The following is a 20,765-nucleotide window of genomic DNA, read 5'->3' as shown; positions in this document are numbered from 1 at the left end:
TTCGGAATGTTATCCGTACGACGATATGAATCTGGATTTCGAAAAAGGCAGATGTGCCATTCTCTACGACACGTACGCGCGCTTCTGCAAGATCTATTACGGATACGAGTATCTCGTGCCGAGTCTCTCCATCTTACAGTTTCAACGTCATGGTCCGTTCGTGATTATCGATTGTTCTCGACAAAACGAATCGGTCAAGAGCGCAACCATGGATGTGAGATTGGAATTCGAATGTAAGGAGAACGTGCCGGCGAATACCACTGCGTACTGTCTCATCATACACGATCGTGTGATCCAGTACAATCCGTTGACCAACGTTGTACGCAAAATCACCTAAGCGATAACATCGACACAAGAGAGAGAGGGGAGTAGAAGCAGGATATAAATCAAAGTGCTGCGAGATGATTTTAGAGTTTTGTCATTCATCTCGACTAACGTATCGAAGAGAGAGATCTCGTCATGTCCGTACCAACGTTTGTGGATCTGCAAGGATTTATTGTCGGGAGAAATTTTGTCGTGAAGGAAGCTGCGGTTCTGAGAAAGGGATATGTTCTCTCGCATTACTTTTTCGCAAGTCCCGTACCGTGGAGCGTACTTACAAAATCTGAGCGATGTCAAGTCTCATGGGTGATTAGAAATCATCATGGATTACAATGGGAAGACGGAAACGTTCCGTATGGCTTGGCTCAGCGTGTAATTACAACAGCTGTCGTTGGTACGATACACGAAGAAGAAGAAGAAGAATCGTCTGTCGTGTACGTTAAAGGACTTGAAAAGCGAAAATGGCTGACCGATATACTAGACGATGCGGGAAACGGCTATATTATTGAAACCTTGGATGCAGACTATGAAGATATTGATTCTCTAAATAAATTAGATATTACCAATAGTATGCGATGTGGAAAACATGTTAAGAATTGCGCATTACAAAATGTATTCAAAATATTTAACTGGTGGTCGCAACGCCAGAAAGAATTGCAAGAAAATAAAATATGTAAACATTAATATGTTTTATCTCTTATTTCCCCTTCCTAGACCTTTCTATGCGTTTCTAAGAATTTTTTGTCTGAGCGTTATCCCCCCTTCTCCTAAAATTCAAAGCATTGATCCCCCCACCACATTATACTTTTGGAAGATGAGCGTCATGTATACTCGGTTATTTCTTATACGATCAGTGTCGCGTTAACACCGCTCTCGTGGTTCACTTTTCATAACTCCCAGAGAAATGTATTACGTCGAAAGAAACGGAAACAGCGGCATCGGAGGACGTGTGAATAATTACGTACCGAGTCATGATAAAACTCCATCGTTTGAGAACAAATGTGACAAGTAAGTTTCATTTAACTTCTTTCTATTTTTTATATATTTTTTTTTACAAATTGTATTATTACTATTATTTTAATTTTAATTTTTCTGTAGCATTTCGTTGGAACGTCGTGCGGTTCGTATACTAGGTAGACGATACGCATTGACAGCTACGGAATTCAAATTCCTCGAAATTGGTATCAACGTGGGTCCACCGAGTTACGTGGAGATTGCCATAGGAGATCATCGAGGAAAGGAACTGATATTATCTCTCGAAACGTGGAAGGGACTCTACGAGCAACGTCGCAATATTCAAAAATTACTTTGGAACAACTCTAAAGATGACTACAATTTCATAAGCGTTGGACCGCTAACAGTGAGAGTTCGTACGATTAACGACGTCAAACTCATAAGTCTCGAATCTTCAAACGTATGCTTGATGATGGTCGAATCGACATTACATCGTATGTTCGATCTCAATCAATGCATAGATGTAACTTTTGATCGATTGGGTAAAATTATCGAAACAGTTGATGTCAAGTTTACGCAATTCTCCAATATCGCGTCTACTGTAATAAATCCAAAAGAAATATCTAATGTAATACGCGCGAGTGACGCTTTCAACAAGCATCAGCTCGTCGATTGTGAGCTGGCAGCTTTAGTTTTTAGTTCATAGTACGTAAGAAAAAAAAAATATATATATATATATACATAAAACATAAATAAAGTTTTAAGTCTAAATCATGACGTAATTTCTTCGCACGCATTTCCATCCACCCAATCCTCTTCAAAGGAATACCGCTTATATTGTTTAATTCGAAAAAAAATCTAGAATTACTTATATTGTGGGAGAGGGGGTGTATCACAACAGCACAAAACTATTTTGTTTGCGAAAACATGTCCCGACGCGTTAGTCAGCCTTAAGACCCAATCCTCTTCAAAGGAATACCGCTTATATTGTTTAATTCGAAAAAAAATCTAGAATTACTTATATTGTGGGGAGAGGGGGAGGGTACCGCGAGAGCCATTTTGTTTGCGAAAAACATGTCCCGACGCGTTAGTCTCGGCCCCAATCCTCTTCAAATACCGCTGTTTATCAATCGGTTTATGATTGTTTATACTTGTCATAAAACATCCAACACAAGCGTCCCCCGCCCCGCCCCGCAGCCCCCGCGCCTACGAAATCCCCTCCGTCCCGCGTGACGTCATTCCCCCGCGCCACCGAAAACCCCCTCCATCCTGCGTGACGTCATTCCCCCGCGCCGCTGAGATCCCCTCGCGCCTCACCCCCCCTGAGTGGACCTGAGTTAGAACCCGCCTTGTATACCTACTCCTGATATCATCGTACATGTGCGCATATTGTAAAATTCTAATATGACTGATAAACCTGTAAGTATAATAAACTTTTTGTGAAAATATTGCACGTGTAGTAGATTGCATGTGAGCTTTTTCTAAAAAAATAGTACTTTATTTGCTTTTAATATTTTTACGCTTCGCATTCAAGTATTCATATTTTATATTAATATAACATATAATTCATTTAATGCAATCCTTTATTAGAGTTAATGCATTTTGATACTCTAACCTTGCTTTTGACATGAGAAACGAGAAATCATATTATAATTTATTTTCTCTCTTGATTTTTTCATATTTTATTTTACAGCATATTTACATATTTTATTTTAGCTATTTATTGATTATTTGATTTGAATAAAAAGAAAATTAAATATATCTTATAAATATGCTGAAGTGATAACAATATGGGTGCGTTCCATAGCGACACAAGTTGACATGAGCTAACACACAAGTATCATTCTATCTTTTATTATTCCTGAATGTTGAAAAAAGACAGAATAATGCTTGTGTCAACTTGTGTCGCTAATAGGAAAGTACCCAATAAGTGTCATCTTATGCGAATATACATTTTTATTTCATTTTATTTTTATATTTATTATTTCAACATATACTATTTTTGGCATGGATTTCTCACTTCTAATGTTATCAAACAAAGATAGAAGCGGTTTGTAGACAGAATTTAAGTCTTAATCAATATCTTTATCTAATATCTTATATCAATAATTTTTATAGAGTAAACGTCGTAGAGCAAGACATGCTAGACAAGAATGATGCAGAAAATTAGAGTGGTTGAATTGGGCTTTAAAGTGAAAGGAATTCCAGGGCATATTAATTTGCAATCGCTTAATGATTTAAACAGAGATGATAGTGACAGTAGTAGTACATCTAGTGTTAATATTAATCGATGTGAGAATAGAAATGACAATAATACTTTTTGTATTAACACAGATAACTCTAATGGAGTTGATAGTAATATAAGTAGTAATAATTCTGACAGGCTTGAATTTGAAATAGACAACAATAATATTCACAGTACCGATGATAGTGAACATGAAGTATTAAGTAGTGGTAGTGAAATTTTCGAAAGAAATCTTGAAAATCAAAATGATTTTCTTCAGAATGACGATCAGAAGCAATTAGTATCTATTAACAAATTTAAAAGAATGGGCAATGAAAGATGTAAGCTTCGTTAATGTAGATAGTCTTCTGAAAATACTTGCACCTTTGTTTCCCAATTTACCTAAGAGCTATAAAAGTCTTTTGCACACTCCTCGTGAAACAGTTACTATTGCTCTTGAAGATGGAGAGTTTTTTTATAAGGGTATTAGAAAAAATATTGATGATAGACTTGTGCAACAATATTTCGTGGATCATCAAGAGGTTGTAATTGATATAAACATAGATGGATTGGATCCATATAAAAGTACAAATGATTGTTTTTGGACAATACTCGGCTGCTTTGAAGATGATCCTCAGCCATTTATAATTGCTGTTTATTATGGGAAAGGAAAGCCAAAGGATATTGAAACATTTTTAGGACAATATGTGGAAGAAGTTAAAAATTTGCAAGAGCAAGGTGTTGAAGTATTCCAACATATTTATCCTTTTCGAGTTCGCAATTATGTGCTTGATGCTCCAGTGAGATCATTAATAAAATATACAATTGGTCATAACAGTCGCTTCGCATGCGAGAAATGTGAAGTTGAAGGAGAATATTATCTGTCGAGACAAATTTTTTTAAATTTAGATGATACTTTAAGAACAGACGAGTCATTTCGTATTCGATCTAATATTTTGCATCATACTGGTGATTCACCCTTGGAAAGAATTCCGACTGGAATGGTTTCACAATTTCGATTAGATCTCTTACATTTGATTTATGCAGGTGTTTGGAAGAGGTGGCTTACTTTTGTTTTGGGTTCATATAACAAACGTGGTATTGCACCACAAGCTGATGTTACGTCCAGACCCTTAAAAGGTCGGGCCGTCTGGAAAGACGCAACCTACTTACCCGGTGACACACTTTTCGGGCGTGTGTATAGATCGGGTCGAGCGCACTGTCAGGGGCCTGGCACAGGTCAGTGACCAGAATGGTCCCTTTAACTCTGTGAGTGTCCCAGGCCGTTATGCTCGTCGGTCCCTTTTCGGTAAGAGAATCGAATCTCTTTTACTCGGGACGGGACCCTGTGCGATTTCGGACTTCAAGGAATGAGAACGGGTAGCAAAATTAAATGAAGATTTTATTATAAATTATCATTTATTCAATAATTAGTCGTTTGAGCGATATGAAATGTTTACATAAAGATCTTTTCTAAAATACAAAATATAATTGAAAATTTTATATGTGTGTTGTTTGTATGTGTGAGGGAATTTCCGCGGGTGTTACATTGGTTCGGAGGACGTCAGCCAGGAATAAAAGTGGTAAATCTAATCTTAAGTATTACCCCTGGCTGGAGATTATTACAATCTTGTTACTTTTAATTTAAAATTTGCTATCTAAACAGGTATATTATAGGTGGGGAAGGAAAAAAAAAAGGAGGGGGGGAGCACAAAAGGTCAAGGATTTTCAAATTGGATAGTGGACGGAGGGAATTTCTTCCACAGGGCTTGTATAGGAACTCCTAATGGAAGGTGGAAGCCAGGGAGATGCCAAGCAATTATAGCATCGGGAGGGGCAGTGGTAAGGTAGTGAAGGAGCTCCTCGTGATAAACAGGACCGGGGCCCACACGGAAAGTTCCTTCGGGAATGGGGAAGTCGATGAGGGGAAACTGTGATAGGAAATAACTTAGAGGGTGAGGAGGGAGAGGTTCGGGAGTTTCAGGGGTGTCGGGATGTTCCGACAGGGAATCGGGAGGGAAGTCGAAATCGGGGGAATCTTGTTCAAGGTCGGGAAGATCTCTCGCGAAATCCTCCAGAGCCTCGCTGAACTCTGAAAACTCCGAGGAGGTGGAAGGAGAAGGAGGGTCTGAGTCGAGGGTGATGACAGGTATGGGAGGGGTACGCTCCCGGACAGGAGGTAAGGGGGAACGAGGGGGTTCGGGAGAAGACAAAGGAGAGGGTTCGAATACAAGGGTTGATGAAGTAGCTGGGGAAGGAGAAAATTCTAGTGGGGTCGGGGTAGGAGATCTGGGGGGTGAACCAGACGACCGCGCGGGGCCTGGAACAGGTGTACCGGGGGAGGTCGAGGAATGCCCTGGGGATGAGATTGGAGAATAATTCGGAATACGGGGTGAGGAAGAGGGGTTAGGTGTGTGTGTGTTGGAGTCGAGTTTATTACTGTCTATACTAGTGGTCGAACGATTTACTGGACCGCCGATAGCCTGAGCCAGCCCTTCTCTTAACCGTTTGTTCCGGCGATTCCGCCAACGCCTATTGTTTGACCGCGAATTATGAGGCGACACTAGTAAAATTTAAGATACGCGATTTAAATACGGTAATTATTGATGAAGATAGATGATCGATCAGGTATATTAGGTCTCTATCAAGAAACGATCTTCAAGGTTTATTTATCGTTCAATCCTTTCATTTGAAATATATCCGATCACAATTTGAAGAAGTAATTATATATATATATATATATATATATATATATTTATATCGAGAAGAAAATTAAAGGGAACTAATGGGATAGATTGCTGTAAAGAATCTTTGGAGAGTGGGGAAGTATTCGTGAATTCCAATTCTGAAATCTGCAACGAATAGATAGGAGGAATATTCGTGAATTCCAATTCTGAAATCCGCAACGAATAGATAGGAAGAATATTCGTGAATTCCAATTCTGAAATCCGCAACGAATAGATAGGAGGAATATTCGTGAATTCCAATTCTGAAATCCGCAACGAATAGATAGGAGGAATATTCGTGAATTCCAATTCTGAAATCCGCAACGAATAGATAGGAGGAATATTCGTGAATTCCAATTCTGAAATCCGCAACGAATAGATAGGAGGAATATTCGTGAATTCCAATTCTGAAATCCGCAACGAATAGATAAGAGTTATATGGAAAGGGAATTGAATTGTTAAGGATAAATTACTATTGATGGTTATTATGAAATTCTAACTGATAGAGAGTATTATTGATTAAATTTTTATTATTTTAAGGATCTATAGTTCAAACTCTTTAATTACTTAAAGATCGTTTTTGATATCGCCAGTCGAATGGGAAAGAGAAATAGGAACTGAGAGAGAAATTTAAACTTACTACTTATTGTGAACGTTGCAAGGTGTTGAAAAAGAAATTTAATCCGACCGGAGCTGAAAGCGCAGGTGGGTGGCTGTTGGTTGAAGATGAGTAGAATGCTCAGTTGATCCAAAGTTCACCTCACTCACTTCACTTACTTATTGACAATGATTGAATTTAAACAGATACTCTGTGCTGCACGAAAGAGGTGTCGTAATTTCTTTAAAATGAACTGTGTTCTATGAACTGTGAACTGAAGTGTGTCCGCGTCTTCGGCTCAAGTTTTAAGGATTTTACTCCTCCTCCCTTCTGGATGGTGGGGAATCTTTTTAGGCGAATCAAATGATTTCTATTACTCCCTTCCTAAGGTCAAGGAGCTTGATTTTTTAAAAGGAGAGGGGTCTCTTGAGATTTTAATTGGTTAAGCCCTTTGGCTCGAGACTTAGCTCCATCCAGTAGAGAGTGGGAGTGAGCTGATTATCTTATCGCTTGATGATTTGGCGATTCGGAGAACGCTTGAGGGTGGCCTGTCGAACGAGCGCACGTGCACTATCAATTTCGAAAGGTTTTGTCTTACGTTTATTATTTGTCACTCTTCCGAGGACCAGATCTTTATTTTGAAAATTCTTTGGATAGAGAGGCTTGGAACATAAAGCCGTACCCATAGATACGGGACAGTTAGAATTTCTCATAACAACTTTTCATCATATAACTCGTAAATTTATTTAGAGTTTCGTTGACGCTATCTCGACTGGCCATTCTCAGTATTAGATTTGTTAAAGTTTAATGACGATACCCGCGGGTGAGGTTGCGTTCTTCTAAGTGCTATCTTTATTTCTAAGAAGAATCGCTTTGCATTCCGAATGCAAGTCGATCCTTGATTTCCTTCTTCCACGAAATCGTTTCGAGGAAAGAAAAGAATCGTGGAGTCCACTGGACGTAACACCCCCCGCCTTAGACAAATGTTGGGGGTACACGACATTTGCAAATAATAAGAATATTAGATTCTTTTCTTTTTGAGAAACGGAAAAAGGAAATTTATACGCATTATTATTATATATTTAAAGTAATATGTAAGAGTATAGTATAAGTGTGTTATAAATTTTAAAGAAGGAGGAAAGAAAAGGCGACCTCCATAACCCCTTCCTTTTATTCTTTCGTCCTTCTTGTACATGATTTCTTTTTATATATGTTTTTTTTTTTATATGATTAAAGATTATATAAAGGCAACTCAACATAAGAAGAATATAATGATAGTTTAATAAAAATTATTGATAATTGATATTTTAACGCAGTTATATAGTTGCGTGAAAGAGAAGACTGGAGCGGAGAAAGGATAGTAAGGACAAGAGAGAGATGTGGACATTTTGTCTTTGTCAGAGTCGATACCAGATGTGCGTATGAGAGAGAAAGACAAGGCTCCTTCTTTGTCTTTTGATCTTACTCTTCTCTCTTTAAGGGAAAGACTGGTATTCCCCACCCTCGATTCAGGTCAGTCTCGTCAGTCTTCCAAAATGTTTCAATACAGTTTACACATTCGTTTGCAGGTCTGATTCTCATCATGGTTTGATTGCATTGCGTGCAATTTCTTAGAGGTTCAGTAAGGTCTGTATGAATTAGCATGTGTGGCAACACCATTAAGTATTTACGTCGGTGGCTTTTTGGCACTGTAAGGTAGCAGTGGGTGCAAATTTTTTGATGATTTGTGAGGTGTTGGAAAATATAGTTTCTTGATTGCCTGACACACCTGAGTTCTAATAAGTAATCTGGTGTTCCGGAATGGTCTTGTGGTCTTGTTCCTCTGGTAGATCTATGAATTTCTTCTCCATGCGTGTCGGGGTTCCAGGAAAGCCATTGTCTTTCTGCCATTTTGTGCTGTGGTTGATGGTTAATTATTCAAGAATTAACTGTAAATACTTGGAATGCGAACTTATATATATATATATATATATATATATATATCTTATATTCTTGGTTTTTTATTATATATATTTCTAGTATTATTTTTCTTCTCTTATTATTATTATCATTATTATTATTAATTTTTTTTTTTTTTTTTTTTTTTTGAGGAAAAGTAGTGAATAATATAGAGACAAGCAAGGGCATGTGGTTATGGTTACAAAGTCAGGATTTGATGGTGAGAGTGCGAGGGGGAAAAAGGGGGAAAAGGTTTCTCTTTTCACTGTTATGTTTCTTCCCATCGGGCGAAGACAGGCGCTCCCCATCCTTCGCTAAGATATGCTTTATCGGTGTTCAAGTATTTTTCGATGCATCCTTTGCACTCTTCAGCTGGTCTAATTTTTATTATTATTTTATAGCATTGTGTGCATCTGGTTTGATTTTCTACTGATGCTCTATGTACTAAATTATGTGGTGCCACTACAGCGTATTCTTGCTGATAGTCTTCCGGAACTTTAAAGAAACATAAACTGCAGATTTTATAGCAGTCTGAAATACGTTGATAAATTTCGCCCTCGAGTGAAACAATACATCGAAGTTCAAATAGGTAGCTGTAGGTTTCAGGGTGATCGCTTGGTTTTACGCCGTCAATCAGTTCATCGTCTTCTTCCTGATTTTCAATGGATAAGTAATGGTGTCCCGGCATTTCTACGCTGTAAGCGATTATCAAGTGTTCAAGGGTGACTCTTGTTGTATATATATATAAAAGAAATTAGAATAAATAGCTTTTGTGCTATATAGTTGTTATCCTATGTGTTTTACTTATTGTATATATATTTTGCATATATTCATTATATATATATTTTTATTATTATTATTATTTTTTTTTTTTTTTACACTGCGGGGGAAACATGCTCCATAATGTTTTTGCTGTGACGAGCTATTCCTAATTTAATTAGTGCTTCTTTAAAATCGTAGGACGCATCGAAATTTACAGATTGTAGTCGAAGATTAACTAAAGCAGCTCCTTTCCAAAGAGGTTGTACTATGTTTATCCATCCTTTATTACCCTCAGCGACTATGCGAGCTAGATTTTTATTAACCTCTGGCCAGGTGGGAGTGGGGGGTTCTGATCCTGTGTGAGCTAAAGCACAAGCGATGGCACGCCACGGTAATTTTCTGAACTCATCGTCAAGTTCGTACAGTTCATTATGAGACAGACATATTTTCCGGCCAATGTCCTTTAGAAAGATTTCGGCTGCTCCTATTAGTCTGCTGACTCTGGTTATTATACCTCTATGCCAGAGCTTGTTGTGCATTACGCTGACGGCTTGATCTTCATGTATATTTGTCATGAGTTTCTTATTAGCGGCCATTTTTATTTGTAATTTATTTTGCAGTTTTTCGTAGGCTTTTTCATCATTTCGGAGTTGTACCCAGAAGAGTAACGGTAATTCCACGCATACAACTCTTACTTCTTGATGCCCTGAGCGCAAATGTGTGGTGTCGATGGATTCGATTTCCATTTTCTATAAAGAGCGATAATGTCGATGGTATTATCGAAAAGATATTTCCTCCAGTGTTTTTATCAAAAGATGGAAACCGTGCGATTATTTTAATTGTTATCATTATTATTACTATTTTTGTCATTACTACTATTGACATTTTATCAGGGAATATAATATATATATATATATATATATATGTGTGTATATAATTTTAGGGCAGTACAAAGTACAAATTATAAAGAAATAGTGTATAGGTACAATGAGGGAAGGGGGGGAAGGAAGAAAAGGAGAAGAGTAAATTTGCTGATTTAGTACTTAATGTGAGTGTATTGTATAATTTTTCTTACATAGATTAATTCGTTCAATGTATGCGTATTTTAACGCTGAATGGATTGTTATGATGCTAATATCCTACGGTATTAGTATATATATATTACCTTATAAATTAATGTAAAAGGTGTGTGCTATGGTATTAGAAGTATATGTATGTATATACTAATGAATATATATATACATATATATATATGTAACTGAGTAGTTTTAATATACGTAATAATAACATGAGTATATAAAATATCTAGAATAAGTATATTAGTATGTAAAATATATATATATATATATATATATATATAGTGGAGATATACTAATGATATAAATGTAGTTGGGTTCTCTAAAACCCCCCCCTTTTTTTTTATTATATATCTATATTTTTTTTTATATTTTTATTTTTTTATTTTTTATTTATTTATTTTTTTTTTTATATTGCGGGGAATACATCTCTTGTTATTTTAGTACTTAATTCTACGTGTCCTAGCTTAATTAACATATCTCTAAAGTTGTAGTTTCCTCCATTATGTTCGCCCTGTATCGTCAGCTTGACGAGGGCCGCTCCCCTTCCTAAAGGAAGTATAATGTTGATCCAGCCGGTATGACCTTCGGCTAGGAGCCGGCAAAGTTCTCGGGTTTTCTCCGGCCATATTGTCGAATTATCGGGTGATCCTGTGTAGGCGAGCCCACACGCAAAGGCTTGCCAAGGCAGGTCTCGAAATCTATCTTCCAGGTGATAGGTTTCGTGCATTGGTCGCCAGGTTGACCAACCGTGGTCGCCTAGACGTACTCTGACCATCCCCGACGCCTGGCTGATTTTCTCTATCCATCCTCGCCGCCAGCCGTTACCTTCTTTGACTACGACGTCCATTTCCAATTTTATGTCTTCTGGGAAGCATATCAGGAACTTGCTCCGTCTTGACATACGGAGGGCAAGTTCCTCTTCCAACTCCTGAAGGTCCTGGTCACCGTTTTTCAACCGGACCCAAAATAATAAGGGAGACACGACCCGGAGAATAAAAACCTCCAGCCGAGATCGTGTAAGGCTTCCCGTGTCAATGGCTGCTGGTTCCATTTTTCTATAAAAGAGGTTAATTTGTCTTATCATTTGCGACTTTTTCGTCGATTATCTATTTGAGTTTTACGGAGTTGAGATAACGTTGACAGAAGGCTGTAGAGAGGGGATAGAGGTTTGTAGCGGAATGCTTAAACCTTCATTCCCTGAGTTGTAGAGTATAGGTAGTGTTCTCTTTATCAGAAAGAGATGGATAGATACGGTCTGAGGATCCTTCAGTGTCAGCGGGGTGTTTATTCTTTTGTGGATTCTCGAGTGGAGCGGATGGTTTGTTTGTTGACGGTGGTTGCTTTAGTTTTAAGTGTAATAAGAGCTGAGTGAGAGAATCCCAGATGGCTCCAAGCAAGTATATGGACCAACCATATACTGTATGCAAAGCGTAGCCATGAACTAGAGTATCTAATATCAATTTAAAAATTCTAACGGATAGATATATTCCCATTATTCCAGCGCTGATATTTCCGAAAATTAAAAATCTATTCCAAAATTTTTCCCAGGTAGAGACGGCGATTTTTTCTATTGCGTCTTTGTCTAAAAGATTGGTAATTGAACCTCCCTGTAAGGATGTAGGTCTTCCCATTATTCCCCTGGCGATGGTGTTAAGTACCGCGGGCCTCTCGGCAGGGAACATAATATGGTCTTTTAGATCTTCCAGATCGTTTTCGCTATATATGCCACTAGTGGCTAGCGAACCAGGGCTAACGTACTTCCAAGTAGGCTTGGTTAGAGGTTTCATAATGGCAGGGGGTACTGTATCTACTGGTTTAGGCATAAGTTTATACCATGAATCTCCCAGCAGGTACATTGCAGGTGCAAATGCGTTGCATGCCGTTTGTATCCCCTGACGCAGTATTACATGTGTCTGCGGTGTCAAAAAGAATGTTCGATTTCCCCTTAATACAGGAAGTTGATTGTAACAATATTCTGTTTGAGCAAGTCTCACCTCGACAGGTACGCATTTTACTATGTGGATTACCTCACCGGCTAACAGTGCCATATATCCTGGTCCTTTCATTAAATAATATGCAAATATATCAGGCGATTGAGTTGCTATGGCTAAGGCGTTTTGCAATAATTGTTGCTCCAGATTACATTGTTGTAAAAGTATATTTCTATATAATTCACTTATTTGTGTACGTATATGTCTTTCTACATACACGAATTTGGAATTCATGTATGTAAAAATGTCAAGATTTGATACTTTTGATTGCTTCTTAAAGATTTCAATGCCAGGTGATGCTTCGAAAATTATTAATTTTGGATGTTCAGTACGAATTAGAGTATATCCACAAGTAATATATTTCCCACGGCTGGTTAATGCGAATATAGTGTTTTGTGCTGTTAACGAATAAGCTACTTGTGATTGCTGATTCATGCTGTCAATTATCTTGTCAGCATATCCTTCATATAATACGCCATAGCTAGAAAATTTGCAAGTATCAGCAGATACGGGATCCCAGAAGGTATCTCCTCCTTCTATATCTAAACAACTTGTAGCGCTGAGTTCACACGCTACTCCAGATCTGAGGTGTACTTTATTAGTATTTATTTTTACGTCGGCTATGTAATCTTGGAGAGTAATTTTAATACTGCCCAGTACAATGACGTCCGCCCATGTTCCATATGGGTCGGAATAAGCGCTTCCGGAGCACGATCCTTCCGAGTCGACGTGACCAGCTAATATTATAGGACGTGTCAGGGTTTGATTTGATTTTAACCCAGTTATATATGTTCCTGCCAATTCATAAGTTCCATAAGTGTGCATACGGCGGCATGCTTCACGAGTGGTTTCTTGTATGAACGAATATTTGCCGTTAAAGACATCCATGGTGTGAGAAAACATCCCGCATTTCTTAATTAATCGGTCGATTTCAATTTTACATTGTATTACTTTCACAGAGTCAAATTCGTTAATTTGAAGTAGTTGAATATAAATTCGGCTTGAATTGACGCTTTGCTGGGGAATATCACATTCTTCGATGTTTAGTAATGATAAGGTGGTGAGATTAGCAGACGCTGAACCACAATCGTAGCCTATTATTCCATGGGTGAATTGTAAGTTCACGAGTAAGAATGTTAACGTAGCTATTCCCCTGGGATCCATCTGCAAATTTTTCTTATATATATATATATATGACATAATTAACCTATCTATTTATCATTCATTTACGTCGATTAATCATTATATTTATTATTTAGTTACTACCTAACAAAAGGATATTACATGTATACGTATATGAGGTTTTATTATTACTACTATTATTAATATTATTATTATCACTATTGTTTATCCTCTTGATGGTTTGATGATTTATTAATAGGTTTAATATAAGAAATTCGCAACCGATTTGGATGTACTATTCGGCTGTTCTTTTTTATTTTTATCCTTACATTATTTTTATTTAAAATTTCTAAAACTTCATGAGGACCTGTGTAATGATCGCCGAATTTTCCCGGTTTCGGGCCCTTTAGTAAAAATACCTGATCTCCAGGTTTAAAGGTTTGAGGATTGATTTTTCTGTCATAATATTTCTTTGATCTATGCTTGGCGCTGATTACATTTTCTCTTGCATTCCCTTGAATGTTGTGTAGCTGTGTTACAAGGTTTATCAGGTATTCATCGTAATTCGCTAATCTATCTTCGGGTGCTGGAAGTTCACTTGAAGGAACTCTTGCTATTTTTCCAAATACTAACTCGTATGGAGTGTGTTTCGTAGCTTCGTGGACGTTTGTGTTATAATTAAACATTGCAAGTCCTATCCATCGGTCCCATTGCTTTTGTTCATTAGCATATTGTTTAAGATATTCTCCTAGTGCGTGATGTGACCTTTCCAAAGATCCGTTTGATTGCGGATGAAAGGCGGTAGTACGGAATTTACGAATTTTAAATAATTTAGCTATTTTCTTCATTAAGTCACTAATAAAGTTTCTGCCTTGATCTGTTAATATAGCCTTGGGGGATCCAAGTATGCAAATAAAACGGTCTACAAATGCTTCTGCAATTGTTTCAGATGTCTGGTTTGGCAATGGTATTCCCATGCAAAATTTTGTTAATTGATCTTGCAATGTTAATATATATTCGTTGCCTCTCTCAGTCTTTGGTAAAGGACCAACGATATCCATTGCTACTTTATCGAAGGCAGATCCTGGAGTGTCAGTGATTATCATGGGCTGTTTAGTTTTTACTCGGACTAATTTCTTTAACTGACATTGTAAACATTGTTGTATATATTTTTGGACGTCTGATTTTAAATTTTCCCAATAATAATTATGTTTTATTCTATGGTATGTTTTAGTAACGCCACGATGTCCTCCTGCTGGTGGACAGTGCGTTTCGCCGATTATAACAGGGCGTAAATCTTTAGGAGGATATTTAATTAATCCATTACATATTATTATTTTAGTAGGTGTGTCGAGAAGTATTAATCGAAGCTGTATCTTAATATTATCCCACGGGACATTGTTAACATAATCAGTCTTTGCTATGCTGAGTGTTTCTAATTTCAATGTTTCAAGTAGATTTCGTAAATCGTTTAATACTGTAACGATTTGGTTGAGAGTTACTGTAGGACCTTCTCGTTGTCCTTCGCTGACAGGCAGTGCCACGTGGTAATAGTTCTTATATTTTATGGCGTTAGCTTTACCCAAGACAAGAGAATTTAGATGTGGTAATTCATTTCGCTCAAATAATTTTTTAGATCCAGAATCCAGAGGATTTCCCTCAGTATCAACAAAATATGCTATGTTGTCTTTTCGTAAAAATAGTAATTCACGTGAGTCGACAATATTACTCTTTAAGAATTTATTTCCGATTATAAAGGGTTTTATTTTCTTGGATTTTAGATTCTTATTAATGTCATCTTCTTCCGTATCTTCTTCTTCCGTATCTTCTTCTTCCTTCCTTACTTCTTTTGTGCTTAATTCATTTATTGTTTTATAATTTTTATCAGGTGGATCATTTCGTTCATTAATTTTTTCGGTATCAATCTTGAATTTAGCTGTCTGACTTCTTGTTAATATTCTGTTCTGTTTAGGAGGGTCATGTATCAATGCTTTCTCTGTTAGCTGGGCCTCGACTGGTTCATTTAATTCTTCTAAAGTAAATGGAAGTAAGTCAGGATTGTCTTCCGTTATTATTTCTTCATTATCCTCGCTATCGGAGAGATGTAAATGAAAATAGTCGCTTTCTTCTTCTTCTTCGTCTTCTTCAAGTTCTTCTAACATTTCAGATATTACTTGAGCATCTTCGGGGTTGTCAGGGTTTAAGAGTTCTTTATTTCTTATAATTTTGCAATCAAATTCTTCAATACTTGCTGGATTCCTGGATAGTGCATCTGCATTTACATTAGTTTTCCCTGCCTTGTATACTACTTCATAATCATATTCGGCCAATTTCAATCTCCATCTTAATATCCGCATATTTGCATCTTGAGCGTTTTTAAACCACATTAGTGGTTTATGATCTGTAACTAGGGTGAATTTTCTTCCGTACAAGTATGGTCGGAAATGCTTAACGCAATATACTATTGCAAGTGCTTCTTTTTCGTAGGTATCGTACTTTAATTCATTGTCCGTCAGAGTTCGTGAGGCATAGGCTATTGGCCTGTCTTTATTTACTTGTCCTTGTGATAGGATTCCTCCTACAGCTATGTCAGAAGCGTCAGTGGTTAAAATAAATGGTTTAGAGAAATCCGGGTATTGTAATACTGGTTCTTCGCACAATTTTTGTTTTAAAGTTTCAAATGACTCCTCTTGAGTGGCCGTCCACTCAAGTCGTACATCATTCTTTAATAATAATGTTAATGGTTTCGCTAATTTAGAAAAGTTCGGTATAAATCTTCTATAATATCCGGCAAGTCCCAAAAATTGTTTAATATTTCTTGGTGTTTTCGGTCTTGGAAAGTGTTGTACTGCTTCTAATTTTTTCGGATCTGGTTTTACTCCATCTCTGCCGATTACATGTCCCAGATATGTTACTTCAGATTTCAGAAACTCACATTTATCAGGTTGTAATTTCAGGTTAGCCTCACGAAGACGTTCAATTAATGCATTGTATTTCCTTTCATGTTCTTCCAATGAAGATGCGTAAATGACGATATCATCCATATAAACAAATAATTCTTCACCTTGTAATCCGGTCAACACTAAATCCATTAGGCGTTGAAAGGTCGCTGGAGCGTTTTTAAGACCGAAAGGCATTCGCTCGAATTCATAATGTCCAAAAGGCGTTGTAAATGCGGTTTTATGACTATCTACAGAATCCATTTTTATTTGGTGAAAACCGGATGCTAAGTCGCATACTGAAAAATAACGAGCTCCTCCTAATTGATCCAATATATCGACGATATTCGGAAGAGGATATGCATCTCCTATAGTTTTTTCATTTAAAGCGCGAAAGTCTAAGACCATTCTCCACCTTTTATTACCCTTTGAATCTTCCTTTTTTGGCACAATCCATATAGGCGTATTGTAAGGTGATTGTGAGTGTTTCACAATGCCTCCTTCTAGTAATTCTTCTACTTGTCTATTTATTTCTTCTTTGTGTATTTGTGGGAAACGATACTGTCGGGTATTTATTGGATGGTCGTCTGTGGTCGGAATTTGATGTAGTAATACGTTCGTCGCAGTCAATTTTTCTCCGGGAATGTGAAATCGATCTTGACTATTCGTTATTAATTTTATTACGTTGTCTCTCTCTGTTTCCATTTAGGTGTTCTAATCGTAGAGATTCTATTATTTTAACGAGTCGATCCTTCATTTTTATTTCAGTGACCACCAAACACTTGGAATTTGCAGTATTAATTTGTTGATTTTCGTCATGTTTTGATTTACGTTTTCGCATAAATTTATCTATGATCTCTTGAGATTTGTTTAACAAAGACGTGGAAATTCTCGAAGACGGTCTGTATTCTTTGAGACCTTTAATTTTTTATTTTTTATTTTTCCGAGTCATCGTTTGAACTTTATTGAGGAGATTTTTTAGAGAAATTTCAAATTCATTATCATTATTTTTTGAAAATAATTCGAATTCCGGAAATTCGATATCAAAGGGGGATAAGGAATCGCTCCCCTTTTTAAAACAAGAAGGTGTCGAATTGTGTAATGAGGTTTGGTAACTTCCCTCCTCACAATTGACGGATCTAGGATTTTCTGTCGAGGTTTGGAAATTTCCCTCCGAAATCCTAGAGTTAATTTCCCCTGGAGAGGTCTGGTAATTTGCCTCTTCTAGGATTTTTAAATTTATTTTCCTGATTTTTTCTTCATGGTTATTTTTATTTTTAGTTTCTTTCTTGTTTTCCCTTTTGTTTAATATCTCTTCTTTATTTTCATTCAATATTCCATCAATAGTAGGATTATGTTGATGGTTTTCATGTTTAAAGTCCGCTCCATTTTTGCAACTTGCAGTTTCCTCTTCTTTCTTCCTTTTTATTTTTATTTTATTTTTATTCTTATTCTTGATTTCATTTTCTTCTTGATTTATTATTTCTTTATTAGTTTTGTTTTGAGATTCCTTGATGCTAACTTCATTTATATTTTTATTTTTATCTTCGATTTCCATCTCACCCTTGTAATTGAGCTCTTCAATCTTTTTGTTAAATTCCTTATGTTTAATTTCTTCCTCCATACGGACTGATTTTTCTAAGTCGTTTCTATTTTCCAGTGTAGATTCATAGTCGTCAAGCACTTCATTCAACGGTTTTAAGCGCAAGTTCGGAACTTGTACTTCCGTTTCTTCGTCTAGGGTACTTATGATGTTTAAATACGCTTTTCCGGATGTATTTTCGACAATGGTGTCCCCTAGATAAATTCCGTGAGTTAATTTTAATCTGGGTATATATCCTACTTTTATTTCTGGATTTTTTATCCTCACATAAAATAATGACTCAGATCGTGGAGCCACTACGATCATCTCCGGCGTAAAGAAAGGTATGTTAATTCCGGATGCAACCAGGCATTCTTCCGCATAATCTATTTTCGAAAAAGTTTGTTTAAAAAATTCGTTGCCTAATATTCCAGATTGCGGAATTGGGAAATCGTTAGATACAATATGAAAGATGACTGGTATTTCAAAAAGAGTTAATACGATTTCACCGAGGGTGTAAACAGGATAATCATTTATACCATTTAATTTTAATATATTTTTGTAATTAATATTAAGTCCCTCAGGCGCGAAATTTTCTTTGATAACATTAGGTCCAGATCCTGTATCTAACATAAGAGTTATGGAAGTCGGCATATCTTTAACGTTAACCCGGACAGTAGGCACTAGGCTTTGCTTGTTGAGATTTACTGTCACAGGCTGTACATTTATGTTATTACTTCCTATTTGACCACTTGAGATTGTGAAGGGTGTGAGGTCTGCCCGGCCCCCTGCTGCACACCCGACGTCGAGGGGCCCTTGTAGTTTCCCTGACTATTTTCCTTGCGACGGTTGTTACTCGCGATACGTAATTGACAATCATCGAGTAGATGACCTCGGTCTTTGCAATATCGACAGAATAAATCGTTCTTAGGCGCCGCTTGTTGATTAATTTTAGAACGACATTCTTTAGAGGTGTGTCCGAATTTGTCGCAAGTTTGGCAAGTAATTCTCGGTTTATTTTCGAGGTTTCTCTCTTCATTTTGTTTTTTCCAGCAATTATTGGCGGAATGCCCTGGCTTATCGCACCACTGGCAAATTACAGAGACTTTATTGGGTTGAATATTAGTATTTTGTCGACAGGTTTTTGCATTATGTCCTGGTTTTGAACATAATTGACAGGTGACAGCTTTTTCCTGTATTACGTTTATCGTTTGTCGAGCTTGAGGATCGCGAAACCGACATTTGTCAGCACTATGCCCTCGTTTCTTACAAATCTGACATATTAATATTTCCATGCCTAGATCAGATTTATGGTGATTTTGTAGTGAAAATTGAGAGAGTTTTCGACAATTGTTTGCTACATGCCCCTCTTTGAGGCAAATTTGGCACGTTTCACGCAATCGATTAGTAGGTAATATTTTTGTTCTGTTTGAGTCATTGCTCTGTCCCTGTCGTAAATCTGTCATTACCCGCAGTTCTCTTTCTATCTTTAAGGCATCGGCGACCGTTTCTTGTACATCTAAATCCCTCGCTATTCTTTGTTCGATTTCGGGCTTAAGCCCCCTTATAAAGCATTTACTCATATCTTTTTCTAGCGATGTCTTAGTAGCTTGGTCTGGCAATGTATTTCCGGGTCCTCTATACGCTTCTAATATCTGTTTTCCTAAGATCTTGACGCGGTTAGCGTAAGTAACTACATCCTCGTCATTTTTCTGATAAACACATCCTAGTTCTCCTTGGAGTTGATAGACGGTTTTTACCGGCCCATAAATTCGTTTTAAATAAGCAGTTAGTTGCGATACTTTATCAAAATCTTGGTCTTGAATCGTTCTGCGTGCTTCACCTACTATTCGTGTTCTTAAAATTTTAGTAAACTGCGGTTCGGCTTCCTTAGGAAGCATTGATCTTGCTTCTTCGCAGCCTTCAATAAAATAGTTAAGCGGAATGTTGCTGCCATCGAAGAAGGGGACAGCGTCAACCGCATATTTCAGTGTGGCGAAAGGATTTTGTTGCGCCATGATTTTAGGGTTTTCAGGATAATTTTCAAAGTTATTACTATCAACTATTTTACTTATACTAGCGTTTGCGGCGGTAGATTCGGAATCGTTGGAAGACGGCTCAGGCGAATCGGCAATTAAGGTATTTTCAGTTAAATTGGAAGAATTTTCCTCAATAAATTGGACTTGTTTAGATGTCGCTTTAGGGGTAGATGTGTGTAAAGGAGTAGAAATAGCTCGAGTGTTTTTTGGTTTACTATATCGCTCTATTGCAGTTTTATAAAGATCCTCTATTTCGTCTTTATTGACTTTACTTCGAGTCCCGTCACTCATTCCGGTTTCCAAGATCGCACATTTCAATCCCGGACGAGCCCCCAAAAATTAGTCAGTATGTTACGTCCAGACCCTTAAAAGGTCGGGCCGTCTGGAAAGACGCAACCTACTTACCCGGTGACACACTTTTCGGGCGTGTGTATAGATCGGGTCGAGCGCACTGTCAGGGGCCTGGCACAGGTCAGTGACCAGAATGGTC

At 37.3% G+C, this 20,765-nt stretch overlaps 2 protein-coding genes across 2 annotated transcripts; both read right to left on the bottom strand.

Annotated features, from left to right (window-relative positions):
- Positions 1–11,021: 11,021 nt before the first annotated feature.
- LOC145973406 (uncharacterized) lies at positions 11,022–13,801 on the bottom strand. The gene has a single exon (XM_083102739.1). The coding sequence runs from the start codon at positions 13,791–13,793 to the stop codon at positions 11,793–11,795; it is 2,001 nt and encodes a 666-aa protein (XP_082958865.1). The 5' UTR covers positions 13,794–13,801; the 3' UTR covers positions 11,022–11,792.
- Positions 13,802–18,038: 4,237 nt separating this feature from the next.
- Positions 18,039–20,606, bottom strand: LOC145973334 (uncharacterized). The gene has a single exon (XM_083102611.1). The coding sequence runs from the start codon at positions 20,564–20,566 to the stop codon at positions 18,977–18,979; it is 1,590 nt and encodes a 529-aa protein (XP_082958737.1). The 5' UTR covers positions 20,567–20,606; the 3' UTR covers positions 18,039–18,976.
- Between the last annotated feature and the right edge of the window lie 159 nt (positions 20,607–20,765).

The sequence above is a fragment of the Camponotus vicinus genome, unplaced genomic scaffold (assembly GCF_025532165.1).
Source record: "Camponotus vicinus isolate PSW18456_S1 unplaced genomic scaffold, iyCamVici1.0 SCAF_6, whole genome shotgun sequence".
NCBI lineage: Eukaryota > Metazoa > Arthropoda > Insecta > Hymenoptera > Formicidae > Camponotus > Camponotus vicinus.
Note: the sequence above shows the minus strand (reverse complement) of the source record. Positions and strands in the feature narration are given on the sequence as shown.